Source organism: Sphaeramia orbicularis, chromosome 3, assembly GCF_902148855.1.
Source record: "Sphaeramia orbicularis chromosome 3, fSphaOr1.1, whole genome shotgun sequence".
NCBI classification, from domain to species: domain Eukaryota; kingdom Metazoa; phylum Chordata; class Actinopteri; order Kurtiformes; family Apogonidae; genus Sphaeramia; species Sphaeramia orbicularis.
Window position 1 is genome coordinate 38,353,149 of NC_043959.1, and position 21,265 is coordinate 38,374,413.

The following is a 21,265-nucleotide window of genomic DNA, read 5'->3' on the forward strand; positions in this document are numbered from 1 at the left end:
CTTGCACTTGGCCCTTCCCCTTGAAACGGAGCGGCAAGGGTTAGGGGGTTGAAACATTTCCCTATGAAATAAAACAACCCTTCGTGACCTGTTATGTCATCAGCAGTCATCGATGCTGCTATTAACAGATGTGACAACTTTGTCTCCAAAAGTATTCCTCATGCCGTCAGTAGCTGTAAGCGTCTCTGTTCCATAGGCTTTGATCATCTTTTTGCGGCTATCAACTATAAACCGCAGAAATACGATCTATAACACACTGAACTGGTATTAAACGGTCGATCAAATGATTACGTCGTACATTTGTGTGTTTCTTTCATCACACTGCTGCACTTTATGGCTGTGTTTACATCCATCTTGCCGATGATTTGAACTGAATTGTGGGAAATTTCTCCTACCCCAGTGTGGTCCTGAAAAATCTCCATTTTCTAGGGCTATACAGCCCTCTGCCTTAGCCCTTCCCCTCCGTGTAATTGAGAATTGTGACAACATTACCCCTTCATGTGTACACGAAAAATGGAGGGGGAGTGTAAGGGGGAGGGTAAGGGGTGAATTGGGAATGGGCCTTAAAGTAGTGCTGCCAAACAATTAAAATTTTTGATCTGATTAACCACAGGATTGCTGTGGATTAATTTTGATTAATCGCGATTAAATATAATTTATTTTTAATCTATATTAATTGCGTTTCATTTTGCATGAGCAAAGAAAGAAGGGGATATATATGCACTTACATGCTTGTCGCAAGCTGGGTGGCGCATTAGCCAAAGTGCTATAGTAGAAACCCTGACTAATGTACGCTTTGTGTTAATGTGGTATTTGAAGCTGGAAGTACTTCAGTGAAAAGAAAACTCCTTCCTGCAGAGTGTGGATAATACTTTTCATTGGTCAACTGTTCTGTCTTGGTTTTTATGTACTAATATTTTCATCCAGAGGGCCAACGTGCTGTTTTGTGTCTTCCATCTTTATGGGTTGGTTGTACTGCCTGTCACTACCGGATCAACTGCCCATTTGCACATGTGCAACTGTAACTCTACTTGGACAAACTGCCTGAAATGCGTTGGCAGAGACGTTCAGTCATGCTGTGCTGCAGATGGGTTAATTGCGTTAAAATTTTGAATCAGATTAAGCATGATGATGGATAAATCAGCGTTAAAGCATTAACTTTGACAGCCCTATTTCAAAGGAATCTGTAACACCAAAATGTTCAATAATGAACAGCTGAGAAACACCAAATGTAAAATTCCAACTCAGTTGTGTTTGTAGCCGTAATGTGGCACTGTCTCTTGGTTAGTTAGTGTACTGTAGAGATCGACAACGGGAAAGAGATGGAAGGCTGTGGCATGCAACAACGGTCCTGGCTGAACCAGAAACATTGCAGTTATGGGGTTATGGGCCTTAAACATGTGGCTGTACCAGTTGGACTTTTGACTTAACGCTCCTACACACCTATAGTCCACCCACTCAAGAGTTTTTCACTGTCACTGACTGAATAGACTTCTGCTCAGGACTGTGTGGGTGAGTACAGGCTGGGTGTGACTGACATCTCATCCACCTCCTTGTTAGTTTCATCAGACTGGTTTACTCACATAGTTTTGAGTCATTGTGTATCCAGCACGACTCCACCCAGCATCAACCTGATTAGAGGTCTAATCAGCTGAAGTAATTGAAAATATGCACATCGAGGGGCTGGGCTTCTGAAAACTAATCTCAATGATACAAAAAATAATGGACATATGTTTTTATTTTACTGCAGGTCATATGAAACAAAACCTAATTAACAGTTTTTACTGAATAAGCAAAAGTTGGAGTGTCTTTGGATGGACTGTAGGCTCATAGAAAACATACAAAAAAAAACAAAAAATAAAAATTAATGTAAAAAATCTGAAACCATGCAGGATCTCTCACTTACCAACAATTTAGAAAATGTTGCCATTTGGAAAGAAGGGGAAAGATTAGTGATCATTAAATTGAGTATTGGCGGCTAATGCGTTTTATAGCGACACGGTGAACGCCCCACATGTTTATGAACACTATTACGGTACTACATATCAGTATCAGAAACGTATGTGCTGCCTCCATTTCTGTCAGTGCAGCACACAAATAGCCAATGTAAAGATTAGCTGTGCCCCCTATTATTTACCTAATATGCACCTGTGGTCATATTTACATACATATATGTGTTTGTTTGTTTTTTTTTTGCATATATGTGTATGTGTTTCTCTGTGACACCGTCCACTGTTCTTTAGTTGAGTTGAGTGGGAAGGAGCGGTTCACTTGATTGCAGTTCAGCTGACTATTAAACATAACAGGTGTCAGAGCATTAGGTACAGAACATACTGTATGTGATGTTTTTTCTTTTTTTTTTTTTAAATAGTGCATGACTTGGGTTAGATTAGTGTCTCTAAATACAATATAGAAATAGATAGGAGTTCAGACAAACAAACAAACAAACAAACAAAAAACTGTTGAATGTTTTCATGATTTGGAATTTCTATATTTTTACCTAGTGGTGCAAATAGCTAGAAACAGAGTTAAAGTTTTCTTACCATCAATAAAGTCATCTGGCCTCTTGCGTTTTTCGTACACAACTATGATGACTACAAGGATGATGATTTCTGCAAGCACACCCAGGAAAGGCCAGAGTGGTGCGAGATGGCTGCGCACCCGTAGGATCGTGGTCTCAGCGGTGGTCCCAATCACATTTGTGGCGTTGCATTCATATATTCCAGGATCTGTGTTTATATCCAAGTCGAATATATTGAGCTCCGTGTAGTTCTCTCTGTTAGTGATGAAGAAACGTCCAGTGGAGTTGTCGATTTCCTGCAACACAGCGAGCAGTGCTTAGAGGTAATGGCATTAAATACTTGTATAAAAATGTTTATTTGGGTTAGGTGTGCAGCACATTCTCATTGTTATTGTGTTTATTGATGTACCGTGACGGATGTTCCCTCCACTTTATGCCATGTCCAGACGGGATGTGGATAACCGACAGACTTGCAGTAAAGCATCGCATTTTCCCCTTCCTTTTTATTTTCACTCCGTTTGTGGCCAGTGATGTCAGGTTTTGCTGTAAAGGTAAAATAATGTTTCGTTAGCTGAGCTGGCAGGAGGGAGATTGTCACAGCAATATTTTAACTCCTGCCAGATGGCAAGAATGAGGACAACGTGATTTGCTGTTATAGCCATTGCAATATTATTTAGGTGTCTGAGAGATGGTGTGATTAAAATTCTTTATAGCTGAGCTGATTCACTGGTTTCATTTTTTGGGGAAATTTCAGGTAGAGAAGCGTAAAGATTATTTTCAGGTGCAGTAAGTCAAGCTCAGAAGTGAAAAAAAATCATACACACGCCTTCCATCACATTAGTATATCACTGATTATCAAACACAGAGGTTCATCTTTTTATCTTGTATTATGTTTTCCATGTTATTTTTACTTTCTTTCTCTCTAAAATTTCTAAAACATAATGGAGAGGCATTATTTGTTTTTATCTTCACTTGCAAATACATTTTTAACACCTGATCATTTTAATTTAACATTTATAAACTACAACTTCTATGCAGGGTTTCTGCAGGTCATTAAAAGTCAATAAATAGATCTTGTGAAAATTAAGGCCTTAAATGGCATTAAAAAGGATTAAATTTGATGTCCAGAGGCATTAAAGAATTAAATACACTTGATGGAAAAAAGCATTGTTATTTATGATTTATTTTGATTATATAAACATTTACTAATTTTGATCGGAAGTATAGTGTGATGATTGACAGACTGAACCCTTTAATTGGATATTGTTTATGGCCGATACACGAAGTCACAACACTGGATGCTTGGAATGCAATGTGCTGTGAGTGTGCTCATGCCATGGCAAAAGAACAGAGGGAATATTAGCAAATATCAGAAAAATGGGAAAATGAAAATTTCAGCAGAATTGACTGGAGGAGGAACTATTCAGAACCTAGTTAAAGCCTGTCCACGGTAAATATATATATATATATATATATATAAAACTGTACCTGCAGTTGGACATGGGCATTAAATTTGTTTAAAGTGGCATTAAAAAGCATTAAATTGGATTTCCTGATACCTACAGAAACCCTGCTATGGTTCTTACGTGTATCACAATTCTCATGAGGGCTATATCTGAATAATGATAATTGAAAGGTAAGTTAATCCTATAATGCAGGTCTACTTTGATTTTTTAGTAGCTGTACATTAAACACAAGTAATTGAAAAAAAAAAAAAACATTTAGCTTAAAATATAGACAAAAGAACACAGTATGACATTGTTCTCCAATGGAAAGATAGATTAGAAGCAAAATTGCATTGCCAAATAAAGACTGATGGTACTGACTACCAAGAGGGTCAACCTAACATCTCTTAATAAAAGACCCTGTTTGGGTGTACAGTAATTTTATGAGCATGGATCCTCCCTCTCCTCAATCCTTGAAATAGAGAATATCATTCTGGAAGAGATAAAAGCATTTTAATAAAATTCATAATGAGGTCACGGAAGAGAGGGACCAGAACGATATGAGAGCCTCCAGATGTTCTCATTCAAAATAATTCCACAGTGAATTCCACAAAGAGAGCCTAAGAACCGAAGACAAATGTGTAAATTGGTTCTGATTTATGAATAAACCCATAATGAAAATGCAACAAAAGGATATGAATTTAATAAATTAAGCCACTTGTCATAAAGCACCGCACAGATGTCAAAATGATTCATCGATAGCGAAGTGTTTTCTCCAAAAGGTGAGACTTGATGTTTTCAGACACAGGCTCTCTATTTAACTCTGCACAGCATCGGGAAGATAACTGTTCCTGCTATTCCACTAATCCTCAAAATTACAATAATTCCTTCCATGCAATTAAGCAGGATAACGGAGAGGCCCGGAGTGAGCATTTTTCAGCTGCACATGGATAATGGAGCAGGAGGGGTTTCAGCTCTTTGGTGACATCACCCCACTCTAATTATGGTACACACGTGCTCCCTGAGCAGGGGCGTGGCCAAGCTCATTTGTGCCTTATCCTTACAGTATTATGCCAGTGAGTGACAGCACAGCCCTCTGAGTGGCGCTAAAAGCAGACAGAAACCTCCATTTCACACTCCTCGCTGTGAATATTACTAATCAGTGTGTGCAAGACAGAAGTTAGTGATGCTGTATGAATGTGAGCGTAATGTGTGAGGAGGAACAAGGTCAAAGCTGTCACAATGAATAAAAACACAGTAAAAACAACAAGGTCTCTTAAGACATCATTAAATCTACACCATAATTACTGACTTTTAATATTTTATCACTTATTACGGAGACAAATCTTATGATTGGGACTATTTTTTGTCACATATACAAACAGTCACATTTATTCTTGAGGAAAATATGTAGCTGTGTACATTATAAAAATGTGAGAAATAGGCACCAAATATGTATCTGTGGTGAGCTTAGTATCACAGACAATAAACTCTACTCCTGCCACAGAGATGGCTGGGACCGGTTTCAGAGCCTTAATCCTACAACATCACAGAACCCTCCATCTGTTGCCTCTGAGCTGAGTCCTGCAAGGATGAGTGTGCCAAGGACACTGTAGGCGAGGGATCTCAGTGAACTGCTGCCAGAAGCGCAATGCAAAGCTGCCTAGCATAGCAGTGGGCTTGCTACCTGGGTCACAAGCGATCTTTAACACCTCAAGAAAGAGCATTTAAGAAGGGGAGAAAATGCCCTGTTTAGACATTAAAATGGCACGTTTTTTTTTGTTGTTGAAATATTCAGCGTTTGAATATTTTCTACTCAAGTGATACAGATTTATTTAAAAGACAAAAATATGCATCATCAGTGAACACTGGCCTCCTCTCAAGGGGACAGATAGCAAGCCTCAGCAGTCACAGGCCTGCGGTCCAGTGATGGCTCGGCACATGAGTTTGAATGGCGATGAGTTCCGTCATTCCACAATCCAGTGAAAGCACAACACACACGGTCATCACCCGTGTTATGCAATCAGGCGCCGCTTTAAGACAGCCACGGAATACGAGGCAGGGCATGCTCAGTATGCACCAACGCCATGCCACAGCAAATTGGCTTAAGCACTACACACAGGCAAGCTTCTCCTGAACAGGGTTTCACTTGCCCTTTCTTAAAGAAGATTCCTTATTCAAGTTGATGGCTTCACTGTCAGCTTGAATGAAACCAACAGAGTATTTCTTTGGTTAGCTTCTCTATATTTTATGTCGATTATTAGCTACATGTCTTTACATACAAAGAAAATAAAGAACATCTATTAATAATCATTTATTGACAGTTTCCAAACATGTATAACTGCTCATCAGAATGCCTCACAGTGGCGCATGCTTTGGTGAACATGTGCAGTGCCTGTCCATTTTGCTAGAGTGTTGTCTCAGTGAAAAGCCAAGAGTGACAGCAGCCTCAGGATTGCTCCCTGTCATCACCACTTCACAGGATCAATTCCAACATCTTTGTCAACAAGGACTCTCTTTACACAGCTTAAGGTGCTTAACTTTCTGAGACACCTGTATCTCATCATCTCTCGCTGAAGAAACAGACGACACAAAAGAGTCAAGTCATAGCTGTGGCTTTTTTTTTTTTTTTTTTTTTAATTTGGATAGAAACAGGACAGCATCAGTTGTTAGACTTAAAGAGTTTTGACACTTGTATCAGATGTGGAAAGAAAAGAACTGAGCTTACCTTTTACTTCAATTGTTGCATTTGCATTTGGTGCCATGATAAATGTGTACACACACATGTATTCTCCAGAATCATCTGCCCGTGGTTTAGTGATTCTGCAACAAAATACAAACATTCATTTATGTTTTTATTTTAGAACTTTAATAACATTATCATTATAAGTAGTCAAGCAAAGTCAGCCACATCTGGCTGATGTAATGATTTAACTTTATTCATTAGTGTGGACTGCAGCAGTAATGGCTGGAAGGACCTATAAACCCATGGGAGGCGAATTGTTGGCTTTATACTTTTATATTACAAAACAGCAGCTCTGGCTTCTGCAGAGGAAGGCACCACAGGCATTTTAGCTGAAATTTTCAGAGTATCGTTGATGTAATGTGACAAGGAAGTGACCAATTGGTCTTATCTTGTGGCTAGGGAGAGTCTGTGGTATGTCTACAGGGGTGACAGTAGCTTTGTGCTCCAATGGTTATAGTGTGTGACAGCAGGAAATAACAACTAGTGGGTACTCAAGGCTATGAAATAGCTTTGCATGTCTAGTGAGGTGCAGGTGTAGTTGTTTTAATCACATGGATTGAACTGTAGTGTTACTGCTGCTCAGTCATGAAAATTCAGTCAGTTGGAATCTGGTGATATTTTATGACCAATTAACACATTCTGAGGCTGTGGCTCTAAGACTTCAACATGTAATACATGCCTTAGGAGCACATGAGAACAAATTAATACTGTAGAAATTTTGTGAAATATGTTTATGGGCCCTGACCAATTACTAGATTGAACAGTTACATTTTTATTTTGCTCATTTATTTTTTAATCTGTCATGTGCTAAATACATTCCCTCTCTGTAGTCATCACTGTGGTCTAAAGCATCATCCTGTTCAATTCACAATCGTACTGATTCCATGTTTCATCCAACACATGTGCAAGGAACTTTATTCAGCTGCTTTATATTTCTTCCAGTTAGATGTGAAAAGTGAGAGTACATCACTACTGAATAGTTCTCTCTTTAAACTCTTGATAGCCGGTTTAAAGACATTTTTGCAAGGCATTGTGTTAGAGCAACATTAATATCTATTGGATCCCAAGGTTTTCATTTTCACAACATATACACACAAATCTTAAAATCTTTTGGTTTACTAATGATTGTTACCCTTGTCAACACCGGAAAAATTGCAGTGACTCATTCCGTGTAGAAATTAATTTTCATAAATCAGAATCCAACAAATAAACCTTTCTAAAAGTTTGGAAAAGTGTGTATAATAGATTCTACTTGAAAATGTCAGAACAATTTAGAGCTTTTATAGGTCTTTTTTCTCCTCAGAAGCAAGTTGGGTCTTGGTTAACATGTGCATTATAACAAGGTACAAATTACTACAAACAGGATGTGCAAACTGTGGTCTGACCCATTTCCAAGTAAGTACCACCTAACCTGAGTTACTATTTCTGGAAATGTGAGCAAGACTTATTTAGAGCCAATCAGCATATTGTTCTGAAACTGTTTAAAAGGAATTTTAACAGGCCCTCAAACTATTTGAGTTAGAGATATGACTACTGGAAACTACCTGTGCCTTACCTTAGCTTTAGTAGGTAAATCCTTTCAGATCAACCTGAATGTATTACTTTACTTTCCATAGCTTTGGGCATTTTTTTTGTCCGCAGTGTCCTCTGTCCCAAAATATGTCCTACTTACTAAACAGAGGCAAAGTGATTTGTCACCTGTATGTTGTATTTCTCAGCTCTGTCCGTGTATTGGGGATCTCCTGTCCATTCTTCATCCAGAAGCTGTCCTTGTGGGGAGTATGGGCAGCTGTGAGGTTACACTGCAGGATAACTCGTTTGTTTGAGCTGTCTGCTGGCAGGATGGTCTGATCAGTGGCATTGATCTTTGGTTCTGGAAAACAGAGACAGTCAAACCTTATCACAGAACTGGGGCTCAACATCTTTAAATCCTCTCTCCTACCCAGTGGCAGCTTTAGGCTATGCTGTTTTTACACAATCTGCGTAGGAGGGAGTCTATGAAGTCAAGACAAAAGTGAACACAACAAATGAACAAAACACAAATGTGCATGACAAAACTGGAAAGCCTTGCATCAACTAGATTAGAAAAGGAGGCTGAGAAGATGAATAAAATATTGCTTATCTTATTAGGCTGTTGCTACATTCATGAAAATTACTCATACTGTCACCCAGTATGCACGCCTACTGTATATGCATATGGATGCACAGAGGTGATAAGAACCTTTAACATGTAGCAGATGTAACTGGATGGGCTTTTAAAGCCTATCCTTGCACCTATATGCAATTAACCCTGAAGAGACCTGTGACATTCTGCATGACTCCTGTGACACTATTTAAATTACATTACCATCCAAATTGTTAAGTGCAAAGGAAACTAAACAATACTAAGGTACATTTCTCAAGGACATTCAGGGAAGCAGGAAGTGTTATTGGAAAGAGAGGGGCCCCCCTTGCTCTGCTTTGAATAGTGAACAGAACGCTTCCTCCACCTTGCCCCTCCTCCACCTCCAGGGCAGGCCAACCATGGTAACGTAGGAGCCCCTGAGGGGAGGAGCTGAGCAAGGCATCATAATCCTACTACAGGCTGCTGCTGCTGCTGCTCTAAGGCCTCTAGCAAGGCAAAAGGTAAAGGAGGAGAGGGAAGGGCTACTGAAGCCGACTAGTGGCTAGGCTTCTATTAGCCATCATGTCACCTTCCTCTTGCAGCACTGTCTACTATATAGCTAAGGGGCGTTTTCTCCCCTCCCCCTCACATCTCTCTCGCTCACTCTCTCTCTCCAACACCAAGCAAAACCATGTTGTACTATTAATAGTATCTTTGAGACATGCATACACACAACATGTGGTACATAAATTAGCATTTAGCTAACACGGCATAGTGGTCCACAGGCAATTTAACCAGAAGGTTGTTTGTAGGACATCATGTCACAACTTAAAATGCAGTAACACCGGATCAGTTTGTGACCAAATTGATGTTCTGAGTCAAGATGCTGTGAAACTCCCAGCTCCCCTTTCCAATACAATGTTACCATGATATTAGATCTGAGCAACTGTTACTTTTTAGAGTCACTTTTCATTTTCAGTTTTTTTTGGAGAGGGAAGTACTATTGCCAAATTGAATAAAAACATTCAAACTAAACAGTCTGTGCCACAGTAAGTAAATGTGTATTTAGAAGAGTTTTATGTCATTGCAAAGGCAAATCTGGCCTTTCATTGCAGCACAGTGACGGAATAAGCGCACTCTGAGGCACAGAGGTACCAGCAACTGTCTTGGCACAGAGAATAGTGGGCCTCCTGAGCACATGGTTGAGCTAAATGTTTTGAGCCACTCATACTTCAAGATAAACAATACATTATTCAGTACATTACTGTGTCTAACCCAGAACAATGCACATTTGTATTACTTTGCAATACAAGTTGCAGAACTTAACATACTCTTATTAATGCATTTAAAAGCAAAGTCACACAAACACATGCTTACTTTAGACCAGCTGCTTTGTTTTTAAGAGTACAGTATGTATGTACTCTCAAAATCCACTGAAATCTACATATGACAGGAAAAAGTGATACCACACGCAAAATGTACATGTATCTGAACAAAACAGATCTGTTCATCTAAAATTAGTGTTGGTTACAACAGATTTCAAGTTTTGTAGTGGAAAAGAAACATCACAGCACCATCAGAGATAAACTAAACAGTGATAAACAAGTACTGAACAATAATCATATTTACTGTCCTATCTGTATGCTATGTTGCATTAATATAAAGTGTAATTTATCAATCAGCCCACCAAAAACACTGGAAGAAACATTCTCTGTGGGAAGTTAAAGACTCTGAAAGAGACTGACACAGTGAAAAAGAAAGGCCATATTTCTTGTTTATAATGTAGGAGTTTTTTTGCATATCTTCAAACTCATCTTGCTGAAAACCTTTAATAATTCAGTGAGCTATAAAAATTAACAGATTTTGGGTGAAGTATCACTTTAAGCACATGAACTTAAGTTGGTCACAAAGGTGTATCTTCAGCAGATTTTATCCATGCAAGGAATATTAATTATGAAAAAGTGTTTATTCAAACCAAAAAGCCCTCATAATAGCAATGCATTGCCACATACAATATATTGCAGACAGGGATATTGACTTCACACTATACTAAATCGCAAACTAAGTGAAGCAAAATTGGAAGGCCAAAAGAAGGCCCAGCTACAAAGTAAACATTCCGATAAAGGGGCTATTATGTATAGCCTCTTGTATACATGTAATAATATAGATATTACATGTATATGTGAAAGATATTTGCTTCTCAGTAATGACAGAATATATATACATACATATACATGTATACTTGGAGTGTAGGACTGATGTGTATATGTAGTCATGAAAGTAGGAAACAAGAAAAAGAGACAATTGAACAGCTCCCGTCCATTGTAGTTCTTGGAAGATGTCAATTACAAAAGTCTACAGTTAATCAAGTAGCACCTAAAGAGAAATCATAATTTGACTGTCCAATCAGATGAGCCAGTGAGGATCAGACTCCTCTAAGCTTCTCAGAGAGCGTCACCATGACTAACAACATTCCACATCTCCCTGTGCTTCAGTGAGCAGAGCACTGAAGCATGTACAGATTAGGAGGGCCCAGTTGAAATTTAGTTTGTTTGAATGTTTGTGTGCATAGAGCAGAGGGTTAAAGGATATAATGTCATTACTGATTCACAGTCACACGCTTAATGGCTGAGAAGGCACAAGGTTACACAGTGCACGATAAAGTTCAGAAGTTAGATCTGCCTCATCATGCCCTTATATGGTCTTATCCTTTATTGGATTGTCTGAGGATTGTTTTAAGGTTTGTTTTTTTCTATTCAGGTCATATGACAAAGGGAATCACTCTTTACACTCTGCACATCCCTCCTTGTGTCTTCTTACAGTCTCATTTACACTTTGCTCTGAGTGAAAAGCCAAATCAAAAGCACCATTACTTCAAAGCACTACTGGGTTTGTGCTGCATTTAGCAAGAAGAGCTTTGAAGTAAATAAAACAATCCACGCAAAGAGACACAACATAATGTTAGTACATAGGGAATACGCATCACAAATAAATCAAGGAATAGAGAATGGTTGAAATTAGGATGCAGAGAACAAGATTGTGGTCAGAATACTGTATTAAGACACATGAGACAGAGTAAGAACAAAGGTTTGGGTGGAAAGAGGGAAATGTAGATAGAGATTGGGAAAAGTTCTTGGGTTTGTGGTCATTTATAGTAAGATATTCAAGGGATTTGGAGAAAGAAAAGGGTTTTACTTAAATATAAAACAAAATAAAATACAACTTAAAAAGGGAAACTGGCGTGAGGGGTTTGTACATGTGGAAGAGTCTGATTTAATTTCTCAAAAAAAAAAAACGAATAATGTGGTTGTCTTATTTTTGACTCCCCAGTGACGCTGTAGTGAGGGTGGGATCTTGACAGGTCTTACTGACTGGAGTGGTTGGGACAGGGGATTGGTGGGTCGTTCACCATCTAGGTACTACAGGACATAGACCACTCACTCTGTAGCACCGAAATGGTGGCCTGGGCGCGGATCCACGCGATGGCAGGGTTTTGCCGGAGGTCATTGCGCCTGGGGTCGTTGCTCGCCCGGCACTCATAGGTCCCAGAATCCTCCAGTGTGAGCCGCGTAATGCCAAGCACACTGACCCCATTGGCGCCGTAGGCCGTGTTGATAGATACCCGACGCTTACGGGCTCCGTCCCACAGCTGCTTGAAGGAGTCGGCTCGGTTGATTTCCGCATACCACCACTGGATCTCTGGAGTGGGGTTACCGACCACGCTGCAGTACAGCTCAAAGGTGTCCCCCGTAAGCTTAGTCTCAGACATTGGCGACTTCTCAAACCCAGCTGGAGAGGAAAAGCGTATCGGGATGGCAGGGAAGGAAAGGGTAGAAGAGGGTTAGAGCAGCAGGAAGGTGTGGAAAGACCAAAGGGATGGAGAAGGAAATTAAATAAGATCAGAGTACATACAAGAAGAGAAGATGATTAAAGGCAAAAGAAAAGTAAGCAAGCCTGAAATCATTAATAGGTGGAAAAACAAAAGGTTAATGATTGTCCAAATCCAGTCCATTTAGCATCAACGCTCCCTGGCCCAATGAGGCCATACAACTGTCAGACGAAGTCATAGTCATCGGATCCAAGCTCATTGCAGTAAGAGCTTGTACCTTGTATTACCCTGTACTCTTCAGCTCTTTATCTTTCAAATTGAAACATACATTTTACACACGAATACAACAGGATTCTTTAAGTGTACATTTGCGTCCTTATCATGCATTAGGTCAGTCATTAGTACAGTGCATAACTTACAGTACATGTTAAAATATTTCTTTTTTTTTCAGCCTTTTTGTTAATCACATCTCAGTTTGTTTTCTGCTTCCCCAAAGGTTTACGTATCAGACAGCCTTCTCACCACCACCCACTGTGTTTTAACACTGACACAACTTCTGCTTACCTTACCTGACTTGAATACCTGAATGTGCTGCAATTTGTCATGTAATAATTTCTTCTCAACAAAGAAGTCAGAAGTTAGTTCAAAGTTGCATTCTATATGGGTATATATTTGAGTTGTTCCTGGTTTTTGTTTTTTTTTTCTATCACTTGGCACATTCACACCTCTGGGCAATTTAAGGTCAGCCGTTCACTTTGCTGTGATATCACTGTGACAGTGTGAGGAAACTCATGCAGACACTGATATAAACCCTGACCCTCTTGTTGTTTGGTAACAGTGCTGACCACTGAGCCTCTGTTTCTCTATAACGGGCTGCCTTGTTGGTAATAAATGACCCTTTTTCTTCAGACATTTTTCTCCCACAGTGCTTAAATGGGCTATTAAAAAGAATACATAGGAACTGTCACATTTTTGGCACTGCATTACTTTTATCTCTCATCTCTGTAAAAAATCATATAAGCAAAATGGTAATTTATAAAAAGAAATTTACTGGAAACTGGTAAAAACCCAGTTGTCTTTGATACTCCCTATCTCTGTGACTCCTTCATTTGCCCCTTCTACTTCAGATAAAACATTTATCAAATAGAAATATCTGGGACTATAAAAAAAATAGTGATTTATGTTTGGTAAGAACCTTTAATTCATTTCAACAGCTGCAGGACAAATATAACCATCCTATCAGTATTTCTTTTTTATATAATGACAAAACAAAAACAAGTACAGACAACCAAACAGAAACAAACAGAAAATAACAATAAGAAAGAACACACTATCATAATAAAATCAATACTACTATTAGTGGTGTTATCAAGTAAATAATCTGTATGTGGGGGCAAGGCATATTGGAAATATGTACATAATGTGTTATGAAATGAATAAAAATCAATGTTCGTAATTATATCGCTGTCATAATGAGAACAATAAAAGTAAAATGAAAATCTTTACAAATAGATGTCAACATATGTATGCATATATAAATCTAATCTCTTTTTATCCATATCAGCTGAGGGTGTTAACACCCGAAATTAGGTCAACCAGCTTTCATTTCAGATAAGCTGGACTTTAAGAGCAGTTTTTCAAAATTCTCATTTGGCCGCAGTGGAATAGAATAGTTATTGACTTTCACACTACAGGTGCTTAAATATATTTAGGTGGCGGAGTAGCTTTATTGCCTTGCGGCTAAAAAAAAAAAACATTTCAGTGCTGAATCAATAATAAAATGGGATCCATATGCACCGCTGCCGCAAGTGTGAGTGTACGGTGATGTGTCTGAGCCTGATTCATGTCCTTGTTCCACATCAGTAGTTAGCCCAGCAATACACTGCCAGCCTTAATGAACCTCATCTAATGACAAATCACCTGGACCACAGACACTGTTCTCTGCTGCCCCTGCAGTCTGTCAGCTGTAAACCACATGTGCTTCAATAAGTCAGAAAAAAACACAGCTTTAATGCTGCCCTGAATTGTTGTAGAGGAAATGGGAACAAAGAGCCTGTGGTCTCCTGAGTGTTCGACTGTGTGTTGTGTCTAAATACAACAGCTTACAGGCCCTCCCAGATCTGTCTGCCCTGTTCAAAGTAATGTCTCGTAAGCACATGAACAGATAAGCCTGTGGAAGCCTGAGGAAGGAGTGTAAACACCACAGTATTCAGCTCATCTCCACAATTTAGGCACTAACATGTCATTTGAATACATGAATAATTATTGAAAGTTTCACTGTGAGCTATGCATAAATCCTGTTTTTAAAAATGTGGTATTTTACAATGCATGCTGTTTAAGCTAAATGCTCTGACCAGTGGAGTCACACAGGCTATTGAAGTAGAGCCAAAACATTTCTACTTGCTAAAAACATGTATTTTAGTTAGTGCCATGGTAACAAGTCTGCTGCTCAACACCAGTTAATGACTCACAGTCATATGAAAATGAAATAGATGATAGGAAACAGAGAATTTAGCAACAAAAAAAACTTGAGATATGTGCTAAGAGATGTGTCTGAGGACATTAGGTGCTTGCAACTTGTGCTCCTATGTGCAATGCCTGGAGATATGCAGAGTAATTAGCATTCGCTTCTTTTCTCTGAAAACATCTGGGCCCATCAAGCTCACCACATAATCCCAGAGGGTGAATCCAAGCCTATCCGCCTACACTGTTAAAGCAATATTTCAATTTGACACAACATTTACAATGGCATTCTTTAATATGAATATGGGTATAAGAGTAAATTGGCTGGGCTCATGACAGAGGTAGTGACTATTGTCAGTCATGCATAAATGCTCATAATTACAGTAAAGTAACTGGTTAAAAAAAGGAGGAAATGTTCTCCAAGGTGACAGCAAATTAAATCAGACAAAAGAACAGAAGACTTCATTTACATTCAGGCTCAAGGAGGCTCTGTGGAGGAATACACACAAAACAAACTGCAGATAATGCTGCCAATGAGCAGACCAAGTTGTGTGTTGTTTAAACAAGGAGCGTACACTGGCTGTGAAAAGAAAACACAAACCAGCCGGTGCTCATTCATTTCAAAAGCATGCCGGGCGACAAACAAGTGACACAGTATCGAGCTATGGATGGTGGACATCTCAGTAGCTTGGTGACAGCAGAAAAATGAGCATGTTTATCATTATCCAGTTGAACAGGGAGGCATTCGATAGACTAAACAACTGAACAGCTGGTGATGAGCACTTTGTTGATACTTTTGTATATTTACAGAATGGAGAGTGTCTCAGACATTAATGAAAAAAGAGGAGAGGTAAACTTAAAATAAATCACACAGCTATTTGCAATAAACTGGTTTGGAGTCCAAATGATCAGCACTTTGTACAAAATGTACTGTCCGAGCGGCTAAGGTAGCATGTGGTTCTTCACCACATGATCTACAAAAGACACATGGGCAGGAAGTTTGCTTGTGTTATGGTGTGTGTACATTTACTTTGAAGCCTATAGGGCTTGCAGAGATGCAGAGTTGGCCTGTTTCCACTGTTTAATTTGGTGTGTCCTGTGTTGTTGCGTACATGCTGCCTACTGACGCTGAAATTTTAAGGGCTTCCTATTGTGTTACCTTGGCATTTTACTGTAGGATAATTGCAGATGAGTGGATGTTCTGTTTCAGTTAACCTTTGCCATTGCCAAGTCATGATTACACATTATAATTTTCTTTACATATTTCCACATTAATCCACATAATGCATGTTCAGATTGAATGAATAAAATCTAAAATTTAAAATTAGGCTGATGCAGATGAAGTAAGGGTGGTTAACAATGTGTTAAAAGCTTCATTCATTTTCCAAACTGCTTAATCCTTGGGTGGATCGTGGTGATGCTGGATCCTTTCCCAGCTACCAACAGGAGATGGCCGGATACACCCTGGATGTGTTGCAGGTTTACTGCACAGTTACAACTAATAAGCGCACTTTAATTCCCTATTAAAGGTGGAATAAGTGAGATAGACTTCAACAGCCAAACCCCGCCCCCTCTCCTGCGCCAATTGGCTGGAATAGTTCTACTTCGTTCTTTTCTTTCCATGTACAGAACCAGGGTGGATGGAGCTAAGACGATGACACTCTACTGTTCTGAAGCTTCAAATCAGCATTTTTACAGTCACCATCTTGTCCTTTTTGGGCTGAAGGTGATCATGTTTGGAAGAGAGGGTGGAGTTGTGGAAGACCAATGGATTGTGGGTGAGTTATTGTTAACTTTGTCAAGCATTAGCATCATTTTACAGTCTTGCTAGTCTTGTTAATTTATTTTATGGATTAGAGTTGTCTGTCAAGTAAAAGAATACGTTCTATTACATAAACAGAAGCTCTGGAAGTCTGAGTCTGCAGGCGAGGAAGCTGCCAAACACACCAGTCAATCAAGTCCTACGCTGCAGACACAAAACCCCTAAAATCTTATCAATGGAACAACAATTTACAAGGTGTCCGTCAGTTATTAGGGAGCCAAAATTAAGCAAATAATGAGACATGTAAAACATATACTGACTATTTTTAAAGAGATTTTCATTCTGTGGGAGCCATGTGTTTGGGAGACCATGTCTGGTAGACACTTGAGGATACTTTCTTATTCACTAGGGATGCAACTAACGATAATTTTCACAATCGATTAATCTGCGGATTATTTTTATAACTAATCGATTCATTGGAGAAACACAAAAGACTCAATTCTCAGAGATCAGTGTTTAACCCAAAGCAATATAGGCTGCAAACAAGTCACTAATGATGACATCCCTGCAATGGCTTCGGTGATAGCGAGCACTAGCCCACTACCTAGACTTGTTATGGCTAGAGACGAGTAAGATATAGTCTTCAACCAGCTCTGGTTATAGGTTATCAAACTAGCGTTGTATGTATTAGTTCCGGTCAACAATACGTAAGTCTGGTGGCCTAATTAATGGAGCCACAGCAGTCCTGTTTGCCCAAAACATAGTGTGCTGTGGGATTTTGGCAATTTTTTTCTCCATATTCATGTTATGTTACATAAACGGCGCACAATGTTTCAGCCAAACGGGGTTGCCATGGCCACCGCAAACATAATGTAAACCTAGCTTTAAAAATCTGGCCTGGAATCTGAAGCCTCAGCCTTGCTGCTCTGTCTTTTCCTGTGTTACACTACATAGTGTGCGGGCATGCCTCAATACTAATGTGGTCAAGACCCAACAAATCGACTGCCAAATTTGTTGCCAACTCATTTAAGAATCGATTTGGATCGATTTAATCGATTCATTGTTGCAGCACTATTATTCACTTTAAGGTACTTCCTCATTGGCTTCCATTTCAAGCTGCAGTTGATGGCCTTTGGTAAAAACAGCTGATTTTTTTTTTTTTTTTCAGAACACTCACTGAGTAGACAACTGGCAAACTGTAGACATTTTCACTGACTTTGACCAAAATAATGTTTTGTATTGGATGCACTTATTTGACCTTTACGGCTAACGTCTACAATCTAAGGGGTGACAAGGTATAACAGCCACGATAGTTTGTATGTAACCTGAAGTTCAAGAGGTCAAATTGTTTATATGATGAAATGGTTTTAAATAACACATTCAGCAGGAAGTAATTATTTCACATTTCCACCATACCTGACTTACACACTTTAACTTAGCCCACCGACATGACATGTTCAAAATGGTATCACAAAATTATGTAGTTTTTGGTGACAAGCTCTTTCTCTGGCTGTGTGGAAGTCACAGTCATTACAGCCTACATACTCCAGTGATGTAGGTAGAGAGGAGAACTCCCCTGAGGACTGACAGCAAGCCACACACCACCACCACCATGCAGCCTGAGAGTGAGTCAGCTGCCTGCCTACAACCTGGATCCCCGTCCACAGTCCCATAACACAGACAGAGAAAGCAGCGAGTAGGAAACCCCCCAGGGCCACTGAACTGGTTACGTGCTAGGCTATGTGCATGTGTGTTCTACCTTTTATGTATGCATGCACCTTTTTATATCTGCATTAAACTGTGACAGACACTTCACAGGTAATTTATAACACCTGAATATTGTTGTTAATATCGTTTGGAATTGCAGGTCTTTCACGTGCTGTTGACAAAACAGGACTGAATAAAAATCCAAACCATCAGTTTGGTATGTTACAATACCAGCTGCAATGAAAATAAGCCTGTAAGAATTATTACATAATCAACTTAACATAGTATTTGACCTGACAGCCATCATTTTGCATAATCATGAGTTTGACTGGCATTCTTTAAATGACACCACTTCACCTTAATGCACTTCACTTCTTTTGGCACTTGTCATTTTCAGGCAATCAGGAATACATTTTTTGTCTGCATGTTCCACTTTTAATGACCATGGAATCAGGTATACTGCATGTGCATAATTAAAACTAATTTATAGTTAGGCTCATGCACTATTAGTGATATAAAATTAACAGAAAAAAAATACAATTGTTCACATTTATTTGTATGAAAACTAATCATCAGGTGATGTTTTATTGTAATGATAGACTTCATTAAAAATCATGAAATATAACACTCTGCTGAGGAATTCAAAGTGCAACTTCACTGCCATTCTAGGTCGAATGCAAGAAGCTGAGAAGTGGTGGGGGGCTCAAAAATAGACGGTATATAATTAATGGATGGAGGAGTCGTGATGTCAACCATAGGTTCCTGAGCTGCTGTTTTAAAGCCAGTAGTTTGCAATTTGAATGTGACTATGCTAGTTTTTTGGTGCCAGAAGTGACCATATTTGGACAAAGGGGGTTGAGCTGTGGGGGATGAAAGGTCAGAGGTGAGCTAACAAAACATTAAATTGCTGACTTGCTAAAATGGTCAATATTATCAAGAACTATCTTATCAAGAACAGTCATTTTGCATTGTTATTATTGGAACCTGTAAGCCACAATTACTGAAAAGTTATAAGGAAAAACGTGCTTTAAATGAATAAACAGAAACTCAGAAAAGCTAACACTACAGTCGAGTAAGGTTGCAGTCAAATCTGTCAAATAGGGCTGCAACTAACAATAATTTTAATAATCGATTAATCTGTAGATTATTTTAATAATTAATCAATTCATCGGATAAACACAAAAGACTCAATTCTCAAAGATCAGTATTTAACCCAAAGCAATATAGGCTGCAGACAAGTCACTAATGATTACATCCCCGCAATAGTTTCAGGTTTAGTTGGTGAGCACTAACTACTACTACTACTAACTAGACTTGTTACAGCTGGAGACTAGCAAGATATAGTCTTCAGCTAGCTCTGGTTATAGGTGATCGAACTAGTGTTGTATGTATTAGTTCCATTCAACGATAGGTAACGTAAGTCTGGTGGCCTGATAAACGGAGATGGATGAAAACGTTATAATTACGACCATGGTGTCTAACTAGCTAGCAGGCTAAAGTAATCATGACACATAGACTATCTTAAGCTAGGTTTACATTATGTTCCTGGTAGCTATGGCAGACCGGTTTGCCTGAAACATACACTACAAACAAAAAGTTAAGGATATTTCTTTTTTTTTTGTCATTTTTGCCATTTGTAAATAAAACTATGTCTGGTCATGAAAAAAATGTGTTTAAATTCAGTTCCCACAGAAAAGTAAAAAGCAGTGTGCAAGAATCCCAACTGAAAAAAGAAATAGCTCAAAAATTTAAAAAATCCTTTACTTTTTGTTTGTGCACTACGTTTGGGCCAAACGGGGCTGCCATAGCCACCAGGAACATAATGTAAACTTAGCTTTAAAAATCTGGCCCGGCATCCGAAGCCTCAGCCATGCCACTCTGTGTTTTCCTCTGTTACACTACACAGTGTGCGGGCATGCCTCAATATGAACGCGCTCAAGACCTAATGAATCGACTGCTGAATTTGTTACCAACTCTTTTAAAAATCGTTGTTGTAGCACTACTGTCAAACCATCTACTTTAGCCTGAGATCCAATTAACGGAGCAACAATTAGAAGAAGGACCACCAGATCTCTTATTAGAGTCTCCAGATGAAATAAATGAGAATAAATGAGTTCTGGGATAAAATGTTAATCACAATGTTGTACTTGATGTTTTACTTTCCTTCTATTTTTAGAGAGAAGTTCAATGTAAGTTTGTGTCTACCAATACAAAACTATACAAAGGTCTGAAATGATTCATTTGGATTTCTATTCTGATTAACCATAAAACAGTACCACCTGAAAAAAAAAAAAAAAAAAAAAAAAAAAAAAAGTATATATATATATATATATATATATATATATATATATATATATATATATATATATATATATATATATACATATACATATATATATATATATATATATATATATATATATATATAAAATGTTTTCAATGCTTCACCTTACTATCGTGAAGTGGTCTTCAAACCCGACTTGACTTAGTATTTTAACAGTTTGGTGCAGAATCAAACTGTCAAAGAAACTAAACAATGAAGATAGCATTAAAAGATGTATAGCTACACTTGTTTCAAACAAATACGGATATTCAGAGCTTTAGTTTCCCATTAGAAAATGAACAAGGTTTCCTCTAAATGGAAGGTGTATGGCATACCTCTGATTAAAGGGCGTTAATATCCAGTTT

The 21,265-nt window shown here is 38.6% G+C and overlaps 1 protein-coding gene across 3 annotated transcripts in view; it reads right to left on the reverse strand.

Annotated features, from left to right (window-relative positions):
• Positions 1–21,265, reverse strand: part of nptnb (neuroplastin b) — a 31,881-nt gene that overhangs the window by 5,541 nt on the left and 5,075 nt on the right. For 2 of the 3 annotated variants that reach the window (XM_030131090.1, XM_030131089.1), the window contains exons 2-6: positions 12,258–12,605; positions 8,411–8,585; positions 6,695–6,789; positions 2,931–3,064; positions 2,544–2,817 (exon numbers count right to left, since the gene is read on the reverse strand). In XM_030131090.1, coding sequence (XP_029986950.1) covers positions 2,544–2,817; positions 2,931–3,064; positions 6,695–6,789; positions 8,411–8,585; positions 12,258–12,605 — 1,026 coding nt within the window. The remainder of the gene's footprint in view (positions 1–2,543; positions 2,818–2,930; positions 3,065–6,694; positions 6,790–8,410; positions 8,586–12,257; positions 12,606–21,265) is intronic. The other variant, XM_030131091.1, reaches the window with a different exon arrangement.